The sequence below is a fragment of the Choloepus didactylus genome, chromosome 3, assembly GCF_015220235.1.
Source record: "Choloepus didactylus isolate mChoDid1 chromosome 3, mChoDid1.pri, whole genome shotgun sequence".
NCBI classification, from domain to species: domain Eukaryota; kingdom Metazoa; phylum Chordata; class Mammalia; order Pilosa; family Megalonychidae; genus Choloepus; species Choloepus didactylus.
This window is the reverse complement of record NC_051309.1, coordinates 192,480,060-192,503,539: the sequence shown is the minus strand read 5'-3', so window position 1 is coordinate 192,503,539 and position 23,480 is coordinate 192,480,060. Positions and strand designations below refer to the sequence as shown.

General features: G+C 36.2%; 1 protein-coding gene across 1 annotated transcript in view; it reads right to left on the bottom strand.

Moving 5' to 3' along the window:
- Positions 1–23,480, bottom strand: part of NEIL3 (nei like DNA glycosylase 3) — a 55,611-nt gene that overhangs the window by 7,260 nt on the left and 24,871 nt on the right. The window contains exons 3-8 of the mRNA XM_037829110.1: positions 22,248–22,382; positions 21,777–21,990; positions 19,339–19,413; positions 17,602–17,768; positions 2,653–2,822; positions 753–1,164 (exon numbers count right to left, since the gene is read on the bottom strand). Coding sequence (XP_037685038.1) covers positions 753–1,164; positions 2,653–2,822; positions 17,602–17,768; positions 19,339–19,413; positions 21,777–21,990; positions 22,248–22,382 — 1,173 coding nt within the window. The remainder of the gene's footprint in view (positions 1–752; positions 1,165–2,652; positions 2,823–17,601; positions 17,769–19,338; positions 19,414–21,776; positions 21,991–22,247; positions 22,383–23,480) is intronic.

The window sequence follows — 23,480 nt, the reverse complement described above, 5'->3', positions numbered from 1 at the left end:
ATAATCTATTTAGAGATAAACTTAGTAAGAATTATACAGGATTTGGAAGAAGAAAACTAAAAGCTCTAGTGAAGGACACAAACGAAAGATGCAAAAATAGAGAGGAATAATATATTCTTGTGTGGAAAGATTTAAGACTTTAAAGATGAAAATTATAAGTTTATAAATTTAACTTAATCACAATAAAAAATTAAAGAAAAAAATAAAAAATAAATAAATATAATAGTAGCATGCATGCTCTTTTTGGTTGAAATAAAGAACACTTTCCCCTATGGATATTTGAGATGCAGCCACATTGGCTGGCAAAGATGTCATTAAACATATCTCAGATTCCTCTCTTTAAGATAGATGGGCATTTATTACATCCATATGAAACACAGTTTCCCTTTTTTGGAAGAACAGTCTTTCATTAAAAGAAACATAAAAAAAAGTCTATATTAATGGTGTAATTGATAACTGGCATGATTATGAGGGCTTTACATTTTTTTCTTTAGAATTTCCAACATTTTCCAAATATTCTGTACTAAGCATGTATTTGGCTATAGTTAGGAAAAAAAAAGATTTAGGAAATTGTTTTTCATTCCTTTCCCTGCTCTAACATTATAAATTAGAAAAGAGGAAAAGGAAACAAGTCTTCAGGGTTTGATTTACATTACCAAAATCAATTGAACTTCTAAAAAATGGATGTTTTTCTGCCTTCTTAAAACAATGCAAATACCTTATAAAGCAAGTTAGAATTAGAAACATCATACCTATTAGAAGATCCAGGGTTACAACTTTTGAGATCTGGTGATGACTGGATTGTTCTCAATTTTTTATGTGCAGGGCTAAATAATTTAGACTGAGAGCAGATCATAGGTGATATGTTTACTTTGTTCGATAGTTGAGTTATATAGTTTCTTCTCTCATTGGAGGGGTGCTGTATATCACTAAAACAAACTTTAGAAGAATTCTGATATTCCCCATCTAGTGTCTGATTTTCACTCTTTTTTCTTTCCAAAGTACGAGATTTATTGCTAAAATCAGTCAACACAAGGGTTGTAGTTCCAAATGCAGTTGTCCTGTTGATCCTCACTTCTGTGTTTGGTTTTCCAAAGCTATTACAAGGATACTTCACTAAGTTGTTAAAGACAATAGGATTTTCTTCATTTTTGGGTACTGAATCTGGAGGGAAAGAAAAAGAATTCTGTAATATTGCCAGAAATATAATATATTGACTATATGAAACATCTTTTTATTTGATCAAAGCATTTATTTCACTTGCTACACTAAAGTTAGATAGGAATTCCAAAATTAACCATCTTTTGGTTATGAAATGAAGTATTACATAAACTGAAAATTTCAGTGATTTATAGGGACCCAGAGATGGGTTGACAAAGATTTATATTTGCTTCATATATGTTTAAGCATTTGAAGGTCACCCAGCTATCAGTTTTGCTAATGTTAGGCAAAGTATTAAAGCAGTGGTAACTAAGAGATGACACCTCTTCAAGCTTTAAGTCAGAGGTTAGAGGCCTAGATTTAGAATATCAAGAATGTTTCTATAAATGACAAGATAAAATGAAAGACTCATTTAAAACGAGTAAAAATGAATTACAAAGACTTAACATGTATTAAATATACAGCTTCAACAAAGTATCCTAAGATTTTGGAATCAGTACCATAATAATATTCTACATGGTAGTTAAGATGTTATGTCTGTCATATGCAGAAAAAAATGAACATGAAGACACTTGGAGATATATAAAGGCATTTCAGAATGTTGAAATAAATGTAGACACATAAGTCTGTGGCTTTCTGAGGTCTCTCTCCTTCTCTGCTGAATGATATTGAAAAAAGAGAGACAGAGTGAGAGAGTGAGAGAGAGGGAGAGAAAGGGAGAGAAATGGTAGGTGCAGTCCCTTCTGCTACCAGCAAAGCTGTGCAAGGGGCGGTGCAGCCTCTCTGGCCCAGGGAACAAAGCACAGTGCGACAGCTAACACAATGTGGGGGTCCATAAGTCAAGAACGGAACTTTCTCATCTCTAATTGAAGAAAGAAATAACACTTTGAGAACACAATAGAAGCTGCATCAGTGAGATGGTTCTTAATCACAAGTTTCCTCTGAGATTTTACATTCTCTGAACGCATGAAATTGTGAGCTATAGAGTTATTTTGAAGGATTTCAATGAAATCAGTACAATTGTCTGCATAAAGATTTTAATAACAAGGGGCAAGAGGATAAAGGAGAGAAAAAACATTCAGCACTTTTCTATTCCACCTGCAACGATATTCTTACAGAAATCCTCCCTTTCAATTTATGAAACACTTGAACTGAATAACAAACTAGAAAGTTGCTGAAATCTGCATAAAACAAAGCTTTATTGAATAATTCATTAGAAACAGTAGAGAACAGATGTGATCAGCTCAGTTTTTTGAGATACAAAGGCACATACTGTTTTAGAACAAGTGTGTTTTCCCTCCCTGTTAAAAAAAAGCACTCAGTCCAGAATATCAGCATGGTTTACATAAAGGCTGGCAATTCCTTTAAACTTCTAAGAAAGAAAGCATTTTACTTTGTTACTGAATATCAAGATGGAGTAATATATATATCTGAACGTACAATTAGCCCTCTTAAAAATGGAACGAACTCAAAATCAAAATTCTGTCTTACCCTCAGGCCTTGAAGTCAAGCAAGCATCACATGCCTTAGAAGAAGGCCTATTTATCAGTGTGCAGAACACACATGTCCATTGCTCTTCAGATTTCCGAGCCACAGATGCCATAACATGATGTCCCCTGCTAGGTGTCCAGCTGATTATGGTATTTCTGATTGGCAGTTTGCTGCAAAATAATTTTTTAAACTAAGCATTAGCATTGTGATTATTGCCTTGTACTTACACATTCCGGGTGTTTCAGAAATGGTGACAGAACTTCTCAAACACAAATGCTACAAGTTTATTATTGCATAAGATAGAGTTATAACTGCATCTTAGCATAAAATGTTTTCACTTGGGCTCTGCTGATACCTGTTAAAATAAGAAATAACAAATAAAAGTTTTTACCTGGAGTCAAACAGTTGTTATTTTTGTAAAAACCGGTTAAAAATACTTGATATAGTTACTAAGAAACACTTCTTAAATAATGTTTTACGTAAGTGAATACTTTTCCTAAAGCAAAACTAAAATATCTTTATTCAACCAAATAAGGAAAAAAAAAAGCATTATGTAGAAATTAGAGCATGGGAAGTAAACTGACACTATTTTGATTAATTGGTCTATGCTGATGAAGAAAAGTATCCAAGTTTTCATTCCCTTCAGGTAAAACATTTTCATGTTCATTATCTATTTAAGAAATAGTAAATAAAACCAATCCTGATTTTGGCCACAATTGTAAGTCATGATTCTCTACCTGGAATTCTTAATTGGTCATTTAATGCTAAACAGAATGTCTTTGTAAAGATCTCATATTGTCCTAAGCTCTGATGCATGTAAAACACATCACGTGGAGGCAGGGCAAGATGGCGGACTGGTGAGCTGTATGTTTTAGTTACTCCTCCAGGAAAGTAGGTAGAAAGCCAGGAACTGCGTGGACTGGACACCACAGAGCAATCTGACTTTGGGCATACTTCATACAACACTCATGAAAACGTCGAACTGCTGAGCTCAGCGAAATCTGTAAGTTTTTGCGGCCAGGGGACACACACCCCTCCCTGCCAGGCTCAGTCCCATGGGAGGAGGGGCTGTCAGCTCCGGGAAGGAGAAGGGAGAACTGCAGTGGCAGCCATTACCGGAAACTCATTCTACTGATCCAAACTCCAACCATAGATAGACTGAGACCAGACACCAGAGAATCTGAGAGCAGCCAGCCCAGCAGAGAGGAGACAGACATAGAAAAAAACACCACGAAAAACTCCAAAATAAAAGCGGAGGATTTTTGGAGTTCTGGTGAACATAGAAAGGGGAAGGGCAGAGCTCAGGCCCTCAGGCTCATATGCAAATCCCGAAGAAAAGCTGATCTCTCTGCCCTGTGGACCTTTCCTTAATGGCCCTAATTGCTTTGTCTCTTAGCATTTCAATAACCCATTAGATCTCTGAGGAGGGCCCTTTTTTTTTTTTTAATCCTTTTTTCTTTTTCTAAAACAATTACTCTAAGAAGCCCAATACAGAAAGCTTCAAAGACTTGCAATTTGGGCAGGTCAAGACAAGAGCAGAACTAAGAGAGCTCTGAGACAAAAGGCAATAATCCAGTGGCTGAGAAAATTCACTAAACACCACAACTTCCCAAGAAAAGGGGGGTGTCTGCTCACAGCCATCATCCTGGTGGACAGGAAACACTCCTGCCCGTCGCCAGCCCCATAGCCCAGAGCTGCCCCAGACAACCCAGTGTGACGGAAGTGCTTCAAATAACAGGCACACACCACAAAACTGGGTGTGGACATTAGCCTTCCCTGCAACCTCAGCTGATTGTCCCAGAGTTGGGAAGGTGGAGCAGTGTGAATTAACAAAGCCCCATTCAGCCATCATTTCAGCAGACTGGGAGCCTCCCTACACAGCCCAGCAGCCCAGAACCACCATGGGGGGAAGGCACTCACCTGTGACATAGCACAGTCATCCCTCAACAGAGCACCCGGGGTGCACAGCCTGGAAGAGGGGCCAACTTGCAAGTCTCAGGAGCTATACGCCAATACCAAGGACTTGTGGGTCAGTGGCAGAGACAAACTGTGGCAGGACTGAACTGAAGGATTAGACTATTGCAGCAGCTTTAAAACTCTAGGATCACCAGGGAGATTTGATTGTTAGAGTCACCCCCTCTCCCTGACTGCCCAGAAACACGCCCCATATACAGGGCAGGCAACACCAACTACACATGCAAGCTTGGTACACCAGTTGGACCCCACAAGACTCATTCCCCCACTCACCAAAAAGGCTAAGCAGGGGAAAACTGGCTTGTGGAGAACAGGTGGCTCGTGGACGCCACCTGCTGGTTAGTTAGAGAAAGTGTACTCCATGAAGCTGTAGATCTGATAAATTAGAGATAAGGACTTCAATTGGTCTACAAATCCTAAAAGAACCCTATCAAGTTCAGCAAATGCCAAGAGGCCAAAAACAACAGAAAATTATAAAGCATATGAAAAAACCAGACGATATGGATAACCCAAGCCCAAGCACCCAAATCAAAAGATCAGAAGAGACACAGCACCTAGAGCAGCTACTCAAAGAACTAAAGATGAACAATGAGACCATAGTATGGGAGACAAAGGAAATCAAGAAGACCCTAGAAGAGCATAAAGAAGACATTGCAAGACTAAATAAAAAAATGGATGATCTTATGGAAATTAAAGAAACTGTTGACCAAATTAAAAAGATTCTGGACACTCATAGTACAAGACTAGAGGAAGGTGAACAACGAATCAGTGACCTGGAAGATGACAGAATGGAAAATGAAAGCATAAAAGAAAGAATGGGGAAAAAAATTGAAAAAATCGAAATGGACCTCAGGGATATGATAGATAATATGAAACGTCCGAGTATAAGACTCATTGGTGTTCCAGAAGGGGAAGAAAAGGGTAAAGGTCTAGGAAGAGTATTCAAAGAAATTGTTGGGGAAAACTTCCCAAATCTTCTAAACAACATAAATACACAAATCATAAATGCTCAGCGAACTCCAAATAGAATAAATCCAAATAAACCCACTCCGAGACATATTCTGATCACACTGTCAAACACAGAAGAGAAGGAGCAAGTTCTGAAAGCAGCAAGAGAAAAGCAATTCACCACATACAAAGGAAACAGCATAAGACTAAGCAGTGACTACTCAGCAGCCACCATGGAGGCCAGAAGGCAGTGGCACGATATATTTAAAATTCTGAGTGAGAAAAATTTCCAGCCAAGAATACTTTATCCAGCAAAGCTCTCCTTCAAATTTGAGGGAGAGCTTAAATTATTCACAGACAAACAAATGCTGAGAGAATTTGCTAACAAGAGACCTGCCCTACTGGAGATACTAAAGGGAGCCCTACAGACAGAGAAACAAAGAAAGGACAGAGAGACTTGGAGAAAGGTTCAGTACTAAAGAGATTCGGTATGGGTACAATAAAGGATATTAATAGAGAGAGGGGAAAAATATAACAAACATAAATGAAAGGATAAGATGGCTGATTCAAGAAATGCCTTCACGGTTATAACATTGAATGTAAATGGATTAAACTCCCCAATTAAAAGATATAGATTCGCAGAATGGATCAAAAAAAATGAACCATCAATATGTTGCATACAAGAGACTCATCTTAGACACAGGGACACAAAGAAACTGAAAGTGAAAGGATGGAAAAAATATTTCATGCAAGCTACAGCCAAAAGAAAGCAGGTGTAGCAATATTAATCACAGAAAAAATAGACTTTAAATGCAGGGATGTTTTGAGAGACAAAGAAGGCCACTACATACTAATAAAAGGGGCAATTCAAAAAGAAGAAATAACAATCGTAAATGTCTATGCACCCAATCAAGGTGCCACAAAATACATGAGAGAAACACTGGCAAAACTAAAGGAAGCAATTGATGTTTCCACAATAATTGTGGAAGACTTCAACACATCACTCTCTCCTATAGATAGATCAACCAGACAGGAGACCAATAAGGAAATTGAAAACCTAAACAATCTGATAAATGAATTAGATTTAGCAGACATATACAGGACATTACATCCCAAATCACCAGGATACACATACTTTTCTAGTGCTCACGGAACTTTCTCCAGAATAGATCATATGCTGGGACATAAAACAAGCCTCAATAAATTTAAAAAGATTGAAATTATTCAAAGCACATTCTCTGACCACAGTGGAATACAATTAGAAGTCAATAACCATCAGAGACTTAGAAAATTCACAAATACCTGGAGGTTAAACAACACACTCCTAAACAATCAGTGGGTTAACGAAGAAATAGCAAGAGAAATTGCTAAATATACAGAGACGAATGAAAATGAGAACACAACATACCAAAACCTATGGGATGCAGCAAAAGCAGTGCTAAGGGGGAAATTTATAGCACTAAACGCATATATTAAAAAGGAAGAAAGAGCCAAAATCAAAGAACTAATGGATCAACTGAAGAAGCTAGAAAATGAACAGCAAACCAATCCTAAACCAAGTAGAAGAAAAGAAATAACAAGGATTTAAGCAGAAATAAATGACATAGAGAACAAAAAAACAATAGAGAGGATAAATATCACCAAAAGTTGGTTCTTTGAGAAGATCAACAAGATTGACAAGCCCCTAGCTAGACTGACAAAACAAAAAGAGAGAAGACCCATATAAACAAAATAATGAATGAAAAAGGTGACATAACTGCAGATCCTGAAGAAATTAAAAAAATTATAAGAGGATACTATGAACAACACTATGGCAACAAACTGGATAATGTAGAGGAAATGGACAATTTCCTGGAAACATATGAACAACCTAGACTGACCAGAGAAGAAATAGAAGACCTCAACCAACCCATCACAAGCAAAGAGATCCAATCAGTCATCAAAAATCTTCCCACAAATAAATGCCCAGGGCCAGATGGCTTCACAGGGGAATTCTACCAAACTTTCCAGAAAGAACTGACACCAATCTTACTCAAACTCTTTCAAAACACTGAAGGAAATGGAACACTACCTAACTCATTTTATGAAGCTAACATCAATCTAATACCAAAACCAGGCAAAGATGCTACAAAAAAGGAAAACTACCGGCCAATCTCCCTAATGAATATAGATGCAAAAATCCTCAACAAAATACTTGCAAATCGAATCCAAAGACACATTAAAAAAATCATACACCATGACCAAGTGGGGTTCATTCCAGGCATGCAAGGATGGTTCAACATAAGAAAATCAATCAATGTATTACAACACATTAACAAGTCAAAAGGGAAAAATCAATTGATCATCTCAATAGATGCTGAAAAAGCATTTGACAAAATCCAACATCCATTTTTGATAAAAACACTTCAAAAGGTAGGAATTGAAGGAAACTTCCTCAATATGATAAAGAGCATATTTGAAAAACCCACAGCCAGCATAGTACTCAATGGTGATAGACTGAAAGCCTTCCCTCTAAGATCAGGAACAAGACAAGGATGCCCGCTGTCACCACTGTTATTCAACATTGTGCTGGAAGTGCTAGCCAGGGCAATCAGGCAAGACAAAGAAATAAAAGGCATCCAAATTGGAAAAGAAGAAGTAAAACTGTCATTGTTTGCAGATGATATGATCTTACATCTAGAAAACCCTGAGAAATCGACGATACAGCTACTAGAGCTAATAAACAAATTTAGCAAAGTAGCGGGATACAAGATTAATGCACGTAAGTCAGTAATGTTTCTATATGCTAGAAATGAACAAACTGAAGAGACACTCAAGAAAAAGATACCATTTTCAATAGCAACTAAAAAAATCAAGTACCTAGGAATAAGCTTAACCAAAGATGTAAAAGACCTATACAAAGAAAACTATATAACTCTACTAAAAGAAATAGAAGGGGACCTTAAAAGATGGAAAAATATTCCATGTTCATGGATAGGAAGACTAAATGTCATTAAGATGTCAATTCTACCCAAACTCATCTACAGATTCAATGCAATCCCAATCAAAATTCCAACAACCTACTTTGCAGACTTGGAAAAGCTAGTTATCAAATTTATTTGGAAAGGGAAGATGCCTCGAATTGCCAAAGACACTCTAAAAAGGAAAAACGAAGTGGGAGGACTTACACTCCCTGACTTTGAAGCTTATTATAAAGCCACAGTTGCCAAAACAGCATGGTACTGGCACAAAGATAGACATATAGATCAATGGAATCGAATTGAGAATTCAGAGATAGACCCTCAGATCTATGGCCGACTGATCTTTGATAAGACCCCCAAAGTCACTGAACTGAGTCATAATGGTCTTTTCAACAAATGGGGCTGGGAGAGTTGGATATCCATATCCAAAAGAATGAAAGAGGACCCCTACCTCACCCCCTACACAAAAATTAACTCAAAATGGACCAAAGATCTCAATATAAAAGAAAGTACCTTAAAACTCCTAGAAGATAATGTAGGAAAACATCTTCAAGACCTTGTATTAGGCGGCCACTTCCTAGACTTTACACCCAAAGCACAAGCAACAAAAGAAAAAATAGATAAATGGGAACTCCTCAAGCTTAGAAGTTTCTGCACCTCAAAGGAATTTGTCAAAAAGGTAAAGAGGCCACCAACTCAATGGGAAAAAAGTTTTGGAAACCATGTATCTGACAAAAGACTGATATCTTGCATATATAAAGAAATCCTACAACTCAATGACAATAGTACAGACAGCCCAATTATAAAATGGGCAAAAGATATGAAAAGACAGTTCTCTGAAGAGGAAATACAAATGGCCAAGAAACACATGAAAAAATGTTCAGCTTCACTAGCTATTAGAGAGATGCAAATTAAGACCACAATGAGATACCATCTCACACCGATTAGAATGGCTGCCATTAAACAAACAGGAAACTACAAATGCTGGAGGGGATGTGGAGAAATTGGAACTCTTATTCATTGTTGGTGGGACTGTATAATGGTTCAGCCACTCTGGAAGTCAGTCTGGCAGTTCCTTAGAAAACTAGATATAGAGTTACCATTCGATCCAGCGATTGCACTTCTCGGTATATACCCGGAAGGTCGGAAAGCAGTGACACGAACAGATATCTGCACGCTAATGTTCATAGCAGCATTATTCACAATTGCCAAGAGATGGAAACAACCCAAATGTCCTTCAACAGATGAGTGGATAAATAAAATGTGGTATATACACACGATGGAAAAGTACACGGCAGTAAGAAGGAACGATCTCGTGAAACATATGACAATATGGATGAACCTTGAAGACATAATGCTGAGCGAAATAAGCCAGGCACAAAAAGAGAAATATTATATGCTACCACTAATGTGAACTTTGAAAAATGTAAAACAAATGGTTTATAATGTAGAATGTAGGGGAACTAGCAATAGAGAGCAATTAAGGAAGGGGGAACAATAATCCAAGAAGAACAGATAAGCTATTTAACGTTCTGGGGATGCCCAGGAATGACTGTGGTTGTTAATTTCTGATGGATATAGTAGGAACAAGTTCACAGAAATGTTGCTATATTAGGTAACTTTCTTGGGGTAAAGTAGGAACATGTTGGAAGTTAAGCAGTTATCTTAGGTTAGTTGTCTTTTTCTTACTCCCTTGTTATGGTCTCTTTGAAATGTTCTTTTATTGTATGTTTGTTTTCTTTTTAACTTTTTTTTCATACAGTTTATTTAAAAAAGAAGGCAAAGTTAAAAAAAAAAAAAAAAGAAAAACAAGGAAAAAAAGATGTAGTGCCCCCTTGAGGAGCCTGTGGAGAATGCAGGGGTATTGGCCTACCCCACCTCGATGGTTGCTAACATGACCACAGATATAGGGGACTGGTGGTTTGATGGGTTGAGCCCTCTACCATAGGTTTTACCCTTGGGAAGACGGTTGCTGCAAAGGAGAGGCTAGGCCTCCCTATAATTGTGCCTAAGAGCCTCCTCCCGAATGCCTCTTTGTTGCTCAGATGTGGCCCTCTCTCTCTAGCTAAGCCAACTTGAAAGGTGAAATCCCTGCCCTCCCCCCTACGTGGGATCAGACACCCAGGGGAGTGAATCTCCCTGGCAACGTGGAATATGACTCCCGGGGAGGAATGTATACCTGGCATCGTGGGACGGAGAACATCTTCTTGACCAAAAGGGGGATGTGAAAGGAAATGAAATAAGCTTCAGTGGCAGAGAGATTCCAAAAGGAGCTGAGAGGTCACTCTCGTGGGCACTCTTACGCACAATTTAGACAACCCTTTTTAGGTTCTAAAGAATTGGGGTAGCTGGTGGTGGATACCTGAAACTATCAAACTACAACCCAGAACCCATGAATCTCGAAGACAGTTGTATAAAAATGTAGCTTATGAGGGGTGACAATGGGATTGGGAAAGCCATAAGGACCACACTCCACTTTGTCTAGTTTATGGATGGATGAGTAGAAAAATAGGGGAAGGAAACAAACAGACAAAGGTACCCAGTGTTCTTTTTTACTTCAATTGCTCTTTTTCACTCTAATTATTATTCCTGTTATTTTTGTGTGTGTGCTAATGAAGGTGTCAGGGATTGATTTAGGTGATGAATGTACAACTATGTAATGGTACTGTGAACAATCCAAAGTGCGATTTGTTTTGTATGACTGCGTGGTATGTGAATATATCTCAATAAAATGAAGATTAAAAAAAAACAAAAAAAAAACACATCATGTTAAGATACCATGGTAGTGTCCTGAATTTCTTTCATTATTCCAAACATTAATATTAAAAGAAGTTCTTCCAGGTAAAGGCTGTGAACCTTATATTTTATAATATGAGATCTTTGACTTTCAAAGGTAGCCTTGTCTTCTGTAACATTTTGCTCCTTACATATGATTACAGCCATTTTGAAATTCAGGCTTGTCTGGTAAAATATTAAATAGCATAAGAAAATCTGAAAGTAAGATACATCTCATTATGATTCTTTTATTTTTTTTTACATTGACTTTACCGCCACTCTGTATTTCTTATTCCAAAGAACACCAGACCTTCTATAGGATTTGTTTATCTGACCTAATCATGGCTCTCTAGGTATTAAAAAGGGCAGTATTTCATAGCATTTATTCATAATTAACAAAATATAACACTTACATGACCTTCAGATTTTCAACTTGTTCCAATTTTACACTATCTTCATCTCCAGTTGCATGGATTTCATTAATCATAAGGGAATGTTTATTGTATCTTATGGACGCTTTGAAAGCATCCTTTCCTTACTGCTCTACTTCTTAAACACAGAAACAAATCCTTTCCAATCTCCACTTGGATATGTAACAGGAATCTCAAATTTACCATGTCCAAAAAATTCATAATTTCTACCCTCTTCCTAATCTACAACTCTACTGGTTGTCTCATCTGGTACGTGGAATCACCATGCACCCAACTGGTCAGCCCCAAAACCTAGCAGCCATCCTTAACATCTCTTTTCCTTACACCCCATATCTAATCCATCAGCAAACCCTGCAGGCTCTGATGCAGAGGTAGACTTACCACGGAGACGGTGAAGCTTAAGCTTGCACAGGAACCTTCCGTGGCTCAGCGTACTCTCTGTAGGGACTACGGCAGGGCATGTGGGGAACTGAAGCAGGAATTCCAGCCTCATGCTGGATTCCAAGAGCAACCCATGGTGGCTGTCCTGGGACTCTGGGTGAGGACTGTGGGCTGCTGGAACCACCGTACACCTGCCCAATGCCCAGGGAACATGTTCCCTGGGGAAATCATTGAGCATGCGGACCCCATCTTTAACCTCAAGAAGTATCTGAACCAGAGATGTTCCATTCCTTGCTCAGGGACATTATGACCCAGGCTTTAAGGCCTATTGACCCATGTACCACCCAACCAAGCAACCCAGGAACCTGGTTGAGGTGGGAAATCAGGTGGACCAAAGGGAGAGCAAAAGGCTGGAGTTCTCCAAGACAGTGGTTTTCAAAGTGTGGTTCCCAGGCCAGCAGCAGCCGCTCAACTGGGAACCTGTAAGAAACGCAGGTTCTCAGGACCCAACCCAGACCTACTGAATCAGAACTCTGGGTGTGGAGCCCAGCAATCTATGTTTTAACAAGCCCTCCACAAGATCCTGATGCATGTTAGTTGGAGAATCACTGCTCTAGGGGAAGTTAGAGATAAGCCACTATCAATAACCAATTATGAAGCTAAAAGGCAATTTTCTAAGCTGACAATAATAAAAATGTAATAATATTGATGGTGTTCATATGACAAGGAAATCAAGAATGCAGTCAATACCATGTAGGAAAACAATTGGTATGTCACACAGTAAACTAATAATAATAAATAGTAATATCTTATTTTTCTGATATTATGGTATTTAAAAATTATAATTTGCTGTGAATTCTCTTCTCATTCTAAATACTCACATCAGAAAGTTGCATTAATTTTTATTCTTTTGCATAAAGAGGGCCCTCAAATTAGATATATTTCAGGCCATAACCCTATTCCACCTTCTGAAATATCCTAAATTCAACCACTTCTTACCATTCCCACTGTATTCCAAGCCACCATCGTTTATCATCTGGCCTACTGTTGAGAGCCCCCCGATGTCACTGCTTCACTCTAGTCACACTACAGTCTTTCCATAAAGCTGCCCAAAGGATGCTGGTAAAGCAAGTCAGATCATGTTGCCCTCTGCTCAAAACCCTCCAACAGCTTCACATCACACTCAGAATAAAATCAAAACTCCTTAGGATGGCTGCGGAGGCACTGTATGCTTTGGTCCCGCCAGGCAGAGCAGATCCCTCTGTCTCTCATTCATTCTACTGACGTCAGTGTTGCCTTCTTTCTCTTCCTTGGAGGTACCGGAAGCTTGGAGGCATTCTGGCTTTTCTAGGAATACTTCTAGCTCACCTCTAGATTTTCACAAGGTCTTTTCAAAAATCTCCTCCTCAAGGATGTTATCTGACCACCCTACCTAAAATGAACATTCCCTGTCACTATCTATCTTCTTACCCTGTGTGATGTTCCTTCAGGGCATTGACTATGTAGCAATGCCTGATATCCTACATAAAAATGCACATCTGGGTTTCTCTTAAACCTGTGTCCTCCCATTGAACAACAGTATTCTCTAAATATTCCATAAAGTTTAATGAATGAATTTTGCTCCTCCATTTCTATTTAAACTGCTTTCTGGAAGATCATCTTGATTTCCCAGTTGTCAAATGAAATGGTCTTTCCTCAAGCCCTATTCTCTCTAACTCAGAACTTAAGTCTTCATGCCCCACCTCTGTTTCTATGAAGTTGTTTTTTCTACTTCTCTTCCATAGCCATTTTTTTTCTTTTGATGACCAAAGTTAAAGTAATTGAAGGCTCTCTTCTGTACTCTCTTCTCTTCTTGTATACACTGTACATACTACCAGATTCGACTAATCTTAAAACAGAATATCCCAAACTGACTGTTGGGTATGGGCTTCATTTTCAGAGCAGAGCATAAATTATACGTGGAGGGTAACACTGTCTCTGAGGTATCTTTGCATTTCTCAGGCATGTATAATGGAGACTAGCATGGGAAGCAACTGATTTTTCTTTGTCCAAACAAAATAGATTATTTTATTAAAATACCAATGTGAATGTTAATAAAACTAACAGTTATGCAAAATAAAGTAGCAATTAAGGAAGCTTTGAATAAAATAATTTTCAAGCTGCTGCTGAACTTCTGTTTCAACTAAATTCATTTGCTATTTCATTCAATTGACTCTGCTTCCTTACTGGAAGCCCTCCAGAATGCCGTTCTTCTGCTGAAACCAGAAAATATTTACTGTTATGAGGTTTGAGGTGTGAGGTTTAGGCAGGAAGCAGCTTAGACCTGCCGTCACTCTCTCTACATGTTCTATGGGCAAAGAGGCCAAGCAAGGTCACTTGCATGGTTCTAGTCCCTGCAGCTTTTCTGCTAATCCTGGGAACTAACAATATTCATCGTAACAGCATGATTCATAAATTCCTTTTTAGTTTAACTTGAGTTGAGTTTCCTTCATTGAAATCAAAACAACCTGTTTTAAATTATGTTTTTAAACACGGAAACTATGCAATCACAATACTCTTCCCTAAACAAGGTTATCCTTTCAAGAATAACCCAACATAACTTTTCTTCATGTCTCCCAAGGGCCTCTAATCTCTTTATCCCTCAAAAAACAACTGTGCTAACTCAAACCAGCAGTAAAAATTGGTCTGCAAACAGTACTAAATTCTCATTAACTAGTAACCAGCTATTAACAAATTTCTAAAAGGCATGGTTTTTAGAGGCCTGAATATTTCTTCATATAGGAACAAAATGTCTTCCCCTTTATGCAGTGCTCCAAATGCACTAGGCCTTTTCCCCCATGAAGTTTCCCATGTGAAGCTTTCTCTTCCAGGAAATGCCTTTCCTACCTATTGTCATTGATGAATTCCTATTTCCTTCTACATCAAGCTCAAATGTCACCTTCAGAAAGATTTCCTTGTTCTTCCCAGGTGGATTTAAGTGTTTCTTCCTCTAGACTTATCTTGCATTTGTGCAAATATACCTCTTTACAGCACTTCCATCATGGGATTTTAATCATCTGTAGACTTATTTACTCCTCACCTTACACCCTGCGCACTTTGAGGGGCCGTATTCCATTTTGTCTTTGTATTCCCTGTGCCTGGCTCATAGTAGTCCCTAATAAATATCTGTTTAAAAGAAAGAATAACACCAGCAACAGTGTCCCCTAAAGGAAAGAACACTCGCATACACAAATAATGGTAGCTAGGATATAATAAAAAGCCAAAAATAAATGGCATAGGTGTTTGGAGTGTGTTATGATCAAAGTAAACTGGGAAAGTTGGGAAGTCAGGGAGGACTTCATGAAGGAGTTAAGAAAGACCACCATAGCAATTGGGCTTTTCAGACTTCTTCAACTTCACTTCAATTAAAATAAGAAAGTTTAGTCAACATAAAAGGGTTCAAACACTAATCCAGAAATAAATGAAATATATTTAACCATAGAAATCTCTAAGAATAGAACAAAAGGCACTAGTTTTCAAACTTTTTCTTTATTTTATATTATGTGTGTATGTATTTGTGTATTTTTTGCTGTGGACACCTGTTTTTGCCAAGTAAGTCTTAACCTTTGCATTTCTCAGGCATAGGTGAACTCTACTGCTCTCTCAGGGTACCCTTGCACCCTCAGAATCCAGTTTCAAAGAAACTTTGGAATTGGCAATTATTTGATTTGGAAGAATAGGCAAGATTTTTTTAACCTCTAAAGCCATAAATTCCTAGAAAACCAATAGAGAGCATGAATCATTTATTCAGTCAACACACACACGGTGAATGTCTTCTCTCTGCTAGGTACCATGTCAATCGCCATGTCAATTGCATTTGGTCAAATAAATTTACACTAGTATGATGAAAAACAGTTCCTTATTTATGCAAAATAAGAAAATCACAAATCTGTATTATAAACATATGAATCACCTAAACATATTTCAGATCTCTATGACAGTAAAATGGGGTGAAGGAGCTGAGATGAAGGGGGCATGGAGTGTTTAGAGAAAAGTGGTCAAGACCAAGAGAAGGAATGACCCAGAAAATGTCCAGAAACACGGGACAGAAAAGACAGTTCCAGATATATTTATGAAGACATAAACAGGAGTTGTAACCTCCCACTGCACATGGCTCCAACCCGTAGCCCTGAGTTCTGCAGACATGGTAGTTCGTCCCTCCTCCTTGGCTTCTGTGCAGCTATTCTGCCTGGAATGCTCTGGTTTCCAATCATATCATTTTTATTTCCTTTGTTTACTCCTATTTCTTCCTACTGTAGTTATAGGTATTCCCTGAGGCTTGGGTTTGGTTCCTTTCTCTCTATTCTTCCTCTCAGTGAATGGATCCTATTTTAATACTTCACCCAATGACACTATGCTGATAACTCTCAAGTCATTATATCCCATCCTGTAATTCAGCCCAAATGACATCTCTTCCTGAATATTCCACTACTAACTCACAAATCCAAAACTCAACTTGTCTTTTCCATTCTGTCCCAACATTTCTTTCTATTATTTGGGTCTGACACTTTTTGCATTATCCTAAATAACAAATCAGTCCCAATACCTGCTGACTTTAAACAATTTTTAAGTTAAATCTTCTATTTTCTTCTCCATTCCCAGTGTCTTGACTCCTGGCCTGCAACTATTTCTCTCCCATTACACTGTGCTTGTTAGCTTCCTCATATGTGTTCTATGTTTCTTCGTTTTCCACCCTTACCACGCTACTATCAGTTTAAGTTATTTAATCCACTGATTTGGACAAAACATTAACCAGTCCCAGAACTACATGATCCCTTCTATTTGGTCCCATAGTACCTGTAAAAATAGTTTGTACTATTCAACTACTTGAAACCTTCACTTGTCTTGGCCAATATTATCATCATCACTGATTAATGAGTCAAGACTTGAGGACATGCTCTTTCTTATCAATTAAATAGCATTTGCTTTCTCATTAACATAACAAAATTCTAACTATCTTTTAAAAGTGAATTTCAAATTACACTTTCTCTAAGAGATCTTCCCCACCTTTCCTGTATATATAAACCCCTAATATCCCTGAACTCTTGTGCACAGATCATTTTGGCTTGTAATCACACAGACTGCCATGCAGCTGCTTGTATCTTTAATCAGTGTGATGTTTCACCGAGACATAAATTCTATAAAAAGATAGTGCTCATTTTGTAATAATTCTTAATGAAGCAAACACATTTAATGATATTTGCATTTTTTTTTTCAATTATTGACATATCTACACCTCTTGGTACTCACTATACAAATGAGATTAAAACTAAAGGCTAGAAATTAACACCTGAGCGGAGCTAGAGGTTTTCTAACTGAATTCAGAAGTGGTCTACAAACCAGCTTTGGCCCATTCTGGTTCTTTGATGATGCTATTTCCTATTTCTACCTCTCTTATTAATATTCTGATAGTTAGTAGCCCTTTAATTTAAATATCTTACCTTATATCGACATGTTGAGGATTTTCTTTTTGACAGTGAGGACAGAAATACGTCATTCTGTTATTCTTCCCTAAGCGACACACAGTTATTTTGCAGTGGCACTGACAACAAGTAGGACGTTTATAGACCTTATAGTGTTTAGAAATAGCAGATCCTGCTTTATGGCACTAAAAAAAAAAGAAAAAAAGTTATCTATCAAAATAGTGTTGCTAAGGACCTAAAGATATATTCTTGGAAGTCATCTCTGAAAATAATGTTATAAGTTTACATGTATTTGTATATAACATTTTCTTTCATCTGAGAAACAGGTATCGACAAGAATCAGCAATATTTGTCAAACAAAATTTGCATAAAATAATTAAGTCATTATTTTATAATTTATCGGTATTAAAAATTGTTCTTTGCATAGATTTACCCTCTTATCTAAATAGGATATAAAAATTCCATAATTTAAAATGTCTTTAAAAAAATTATACATAATTATGCGGTTATAAGAAAAAGACTAGATTAGCTTTAAATCTGATCATTTTAGCAAACTTAAGCTGCTAATGCAGTCAGTATCAAGAGCCAAAAAAATTATTTCTAGGGGCAAAATTTAACATCTTTGCTGGCCTGAAAAGGATAATTTTTCTTTTCTAATCTTACAGTGACCCTAGAAAAGAAAATAAAAATTCAAATGCCTTTCTAACATTGAACATATTCCTTATTGGTATAAGTTCTATTTGAAAAGACGTTTTGATATTTTCTGTCAAAATTATTTTCTACTTACATACATTTAAAGCTCTTACAAAGAGAATATTTTGAATTTACATCAGCAGTGTGAAAAATCTAAAAGCTCAGAAATGTGGCTTACCATGCATATCTGAAAATTATACAATTACATAATTAATTTTGGTTGTTTACTTATATTAATTTAACCAAAGCATTTAAATGCCCAACTTAACTTGGCCAGAATATGGGCAGTTCTCTATGATCATCTTTCTCTGGAAGAACAAAGGAGCATATAAAATTTAAAAATAGCCACAGTTACTCAAGGCAGAATAGGAAAGTTAAGATATTCATTAACACTTTAGGCCAATCAATAAAGAATCCAGCAATATCTTCCCTTTTGAACGTCAAAAAATATGAATTCTGAATACAGAAAATGGACTGGAAAAAAATCAGACATTTACAATACTTTGTTTAAAAGATGAAATGTATTTATTGAAGTCTCTATATACATATATACAACTTTCTAAATTTACAGTTTAGCCCTTCATTTCATTCTCAAAACTGTCTTTGTAGTAGACAGAAATAAATTATTAAAATTATTATTCCATTTCACAGATGAAGAAACTAAACCTAAATAAAGTTATCTGAATAATCTAAACCACACAGATAAGTGGCAAAGCCTGGTGAACTGAGATCTATTTACACTAAAGTGTGGGATCTATCTCATTAGGCTTCTCACATATACTTTTATTTGTCTAAAAATAGAACAAGAGTCTAAGCAAAATGTTAATATACCTGCTGAGCAACTTAATATAAGATAATTTAATACAATTATTGGTAAGCAAATTTAGTCTGACCTATAATTTTAAGTATTTCAAGATGTTAATTATGCCCATAAATGTCACTTTCCCTTAATGCACCTCTATACTCTTACCACTAGATGGCTATATACAACTTTGCCATTTCTGGTGCAACTGAAAGGGACAGGACTGACATTTTACATAGCTGAAAACTTTATGCTCTTACCCTATAAAAGAGAATGCTGAAATTACGAATCATTTTCACAAGGTGATGGGTCTGTTCATCTGTTAACTGACAAACCTAAAAACGGAAAAATGACTGAGGATAGTTTCATAATTTCATGTGAATTTCATAATTCATAAACATAATACCACCTGCCAGTTCTGTTAGAGTACCGTAAATAGATTTAAAAATATATGCATATCTTCTAGAAGTTTCTTACTCATATTTTTATTTGGCATCATTAATAGTTCTATTTATAAGTGGTAGTACTAGAGATAAAGAATTATATAATTATATTCCTACTTATAAATTTTAATTCTTAATCCAAGTATTTACTGAATATCTATTTTGTATCAGGAATCTTCAAAATCTTAGCATTGTCTTTCAGCCACGCTGAAAAGTCTTGCTGAGCCTGTAAACCAAACCAACCAATCAACCAAAAAATAGCAAGAAAGCAAGAAAGCAAGGAAGCAAGGAAGGAAGGAAGGAAGAAGGAAGAATAGAAGGGAAAAAAAAAGGCAATGGAGTAGCTAATCATTGAGGTCACTATCAAGCTTTAAAAAGACATGAATTTATATAAATGCATTAGTATCAAGTACTAGTTAACACATGGAAGAACTCAGAAACAGACCTTGCTGAAGAATTTGTTGCCACCCAGCCTAGCATAAATCTCATTGTTATCTTTGCAGAATTAATTGTCATCTGGCACATGTGCTTTCAATGATAATTCCAGGAGAAATTCTAACTTACTCTTGCATGTATTTGAATATATGCATATATCTATTTATGAAAGAAAATAATTTATCATTGATTATAAAAACCAGAATCATTTAATCATCTAATACTCTGAGAGTATTATATATATTCTTCAGTTGCTTATATTCAAATTAAATGAAAGACAGGAACTTCTAAAACTCATTTATTTCTCACCATAGCTTATATACTGTATTAAGTCACATTTTGAAATGTTAAAATGTACTTTTTAAATATTGTGTATGTGCTTTTAGGGGGTTAATAGTTAAACTTTAGAAATGATACTAACTTTATATACTCCCAGACATTATGAGGAAATTATCTTCTACTGGATGAAAGAATGGATGGATAAATAGACCAATAAAAAATAAATTCTCAGTTTATCATAGATAACAATATCCTGCTACTTTTTAAAGCATTTTCTATAGAGGTCTAAGTGATTCGAAAATAGCTCATTCTTGTTAAAATTCTGCTTCATTATTCCCATATTATAGAAATCTGACTAGCTTGTTCAAAGTGTCAAAAATAAGAACCCAATCTAGAACTATGATTAATTGGTTTCTTTTATTTGTTTTTTGTTTGTTTGTTTGTTTATTTTTTTATTTTTATTTTTAACTGGTTTCTTTTAAAACTTAATTCTTACCCCTATAGATTTTACCAAGACTATCAAGGAAATAGCTACCAAAAGTAAAGTATCTTTGGACTCATGTAAAAATGATTTAGTTAACAGAGGCTAGACAAACCTAGATAAATATGCTAAGGCAGAGTTCTTTTGTGTAAACTAAAATATGTGTATCCTCCTACCCCAGTTTGGTTTCCAGCCTCTGACCTTCTCAGAATCTTTTATCCTACTAATTACCATTCTCTTTTCTATAATTTCAACCTCTCCCTTTCTATCATTTTTTTCCTTTATTCTCAACATATAAATAAGTTTAAGTTCTCCAGCTGATGAACAAGGAAAAAAGAGTTAAAAAAAATTATTCCTTGTTCTGACATCTCCCTCTGGCTGTCTAATATTTTCCCTTCACTCCACTGTAAGCTATTTGAGCAAGTACTCTAAATTTTGTTTCTATTTCCTGACTGAACATTTATTCCTTACTCCCTGCAACCTGACTTCCATTTTTATCATTCCACTGAAATAGCATTTTCTAACATCACCAATAGCTATACACAAGAATACATGAGTGTGTGTGTGTTTATTTAATATGCCAGATAGAAAAGAAAATTGTGACCTCGGTCCATTCATACATTTAACAAATATTTCTTCAATGCCCACCATGTGACAGACACTATGCTCCAGATTCTTGGGATACATCAGTAAACAAAATAAATGCCTTGTCCTCATAAGAGATTGCATTCTAGCTGGAAAAGACGGCTTTTAAACAATACATATAATAGGTAACTATTTTGCTATGTTTGAAAGTGGTAAATATTATGGAGAAAATAAAAAGCAAAGCAAGTTAAGGAAGATCGTGAGTGAGAAGTGGAAGCAGGGGACACATGCCACAATATTAAGTAGGATGGTCAAGGTTGGCTTAATTGAGAAGGTGACACGAGCAAACAAAAGCACGAGGAAACGTGAAGTCTGTTTGAGGAGAATATGTTACTGCAAAACAGACTGAAGTGTTCCATACTGTTCCCCTAATAGTATATAAAAATAAAGAAATTGTTTTAAAAATACAACATACATTGACACCTGGGTGGAGACCACTGTCAAAGAGAGCTTCATTTTTGATGATGTTTCCTACCCCAGGCAACACTTTCTGATCCATTAACACATCACATAGCATCTGACCTTTCTGCTTTTTAATTTCACTTTCTGCTCTTGAAAAACTAAATTTAGGTGAACATACATCTAATTCTTCCATCATTCTTATTCTCTGTTGGCTTTCCATTGAGTTTCTATAGAAAGGAATATAAAACACATTAATCATAAATCTGGTTATAATTTCACAGTGTCATTTAAAATGAGCTTTGATATAAATAGAAACAGTGAAGGCTCTAACAAACTATATTACATGCAGGCTCCTTTAAAATGAGTTTCTATCAACTATAAACCATTTTACTTACTTATTTATTTACACTGGTGATGTGCCAAACCAAACTGCAGATCCAAGCATTGCAGTTTTGCTGCTGAAGTATTTTTATTTTATTTTTACCTGAGTTCTACTGATGAGTCAAAGAAACAAATCAAATCTTTGGTGAGCTGTACTTCAAAAACAGGAGAGACTCCACTTCTATTTTCATACCCAAGTGGATTAATCCTGACAGAGCCTTTCATTCCAAAATGAATCCTGAAACAAAATCAAACCAATTTTTGAGTGGCAGAAAGTGTATCATGTATCAAATATTTGCTCCTTTACTTCACTTTTTGGATTATAAGCAAACAAATGTTAGTCAGGATAGGTATTTTTAAAGGGCAATAAACGGTAACTGAAATTATTATATATCTTTCTCTACAGCTTTTGTATCCTTATAAAGCTAGAAGATGTGACAATCCATTTTTCAACCTATACATAAAATAACTTCTTAGAGAAAGAATCAGGCCCCAACAATAAACCCAAGGAACCATACCCATTCTTCCTTTCTTGTTAGATGAAGTGTCTTTTATTTGTGGATGAGTTTAACACCTCATAACTTTTTTTTTCATATATAAAGGTTTGAAATGAGGTAAAGCTAAATTTAAATTGCCTGTAGTTTGTGTTTTCATAAATTTTACAAAGCCACTAACATTCAAATTCCTTATTTCTAGTTAAATGGATTGGTAACATTTACCAACCCAAAATAATATCTACAGTTTAAGACCCTCACTCTTTTCTTCCCCTTCCTTTAAGCTAAGCAGTGAAATAATTTCTTGCAAAATCTTATATATCAAAAAATAAAAAAGGGAACAAGTCAAAGTACTATTGTCTTCAAGTCTTTTATATTTCTTTTTATCTTTATGTGTACTGGGAAGAAGGGATTTATAAATATTTACAGTTAACTTTAAAACTGTAATACAGTGATGCAAAATTCATAACCTTTCAGATTTTATAGGAATGATTAGCATGCCCAGGAAAAAAAAAAAAGTGGTTTGTGAGACCACAGATGATGAAGACCCAAAATGATTCTCAAGATGAAAAATTGTGTCCTGCCTTTCAAATCCTTCTCCTTATAACTTTGCTGAGTTAATAAATATGGCTCTTTTGGCAGCAAATGTTACTGCTCTGTGCTTCTAATTCCAAAGCACCATATTACAGTATTGTACAAGGTTAACTAGTCTAACTTTAAAAATGTGGGTTTTAAACTCTGTGTGCCCTACTATCAATCATAAATGCATTTTGCATGCCCCATAGTTCTTGACAGGAAAAACGTGTGCCTGTAAGTACTCCATAATTTAGCTTATGGAGGCT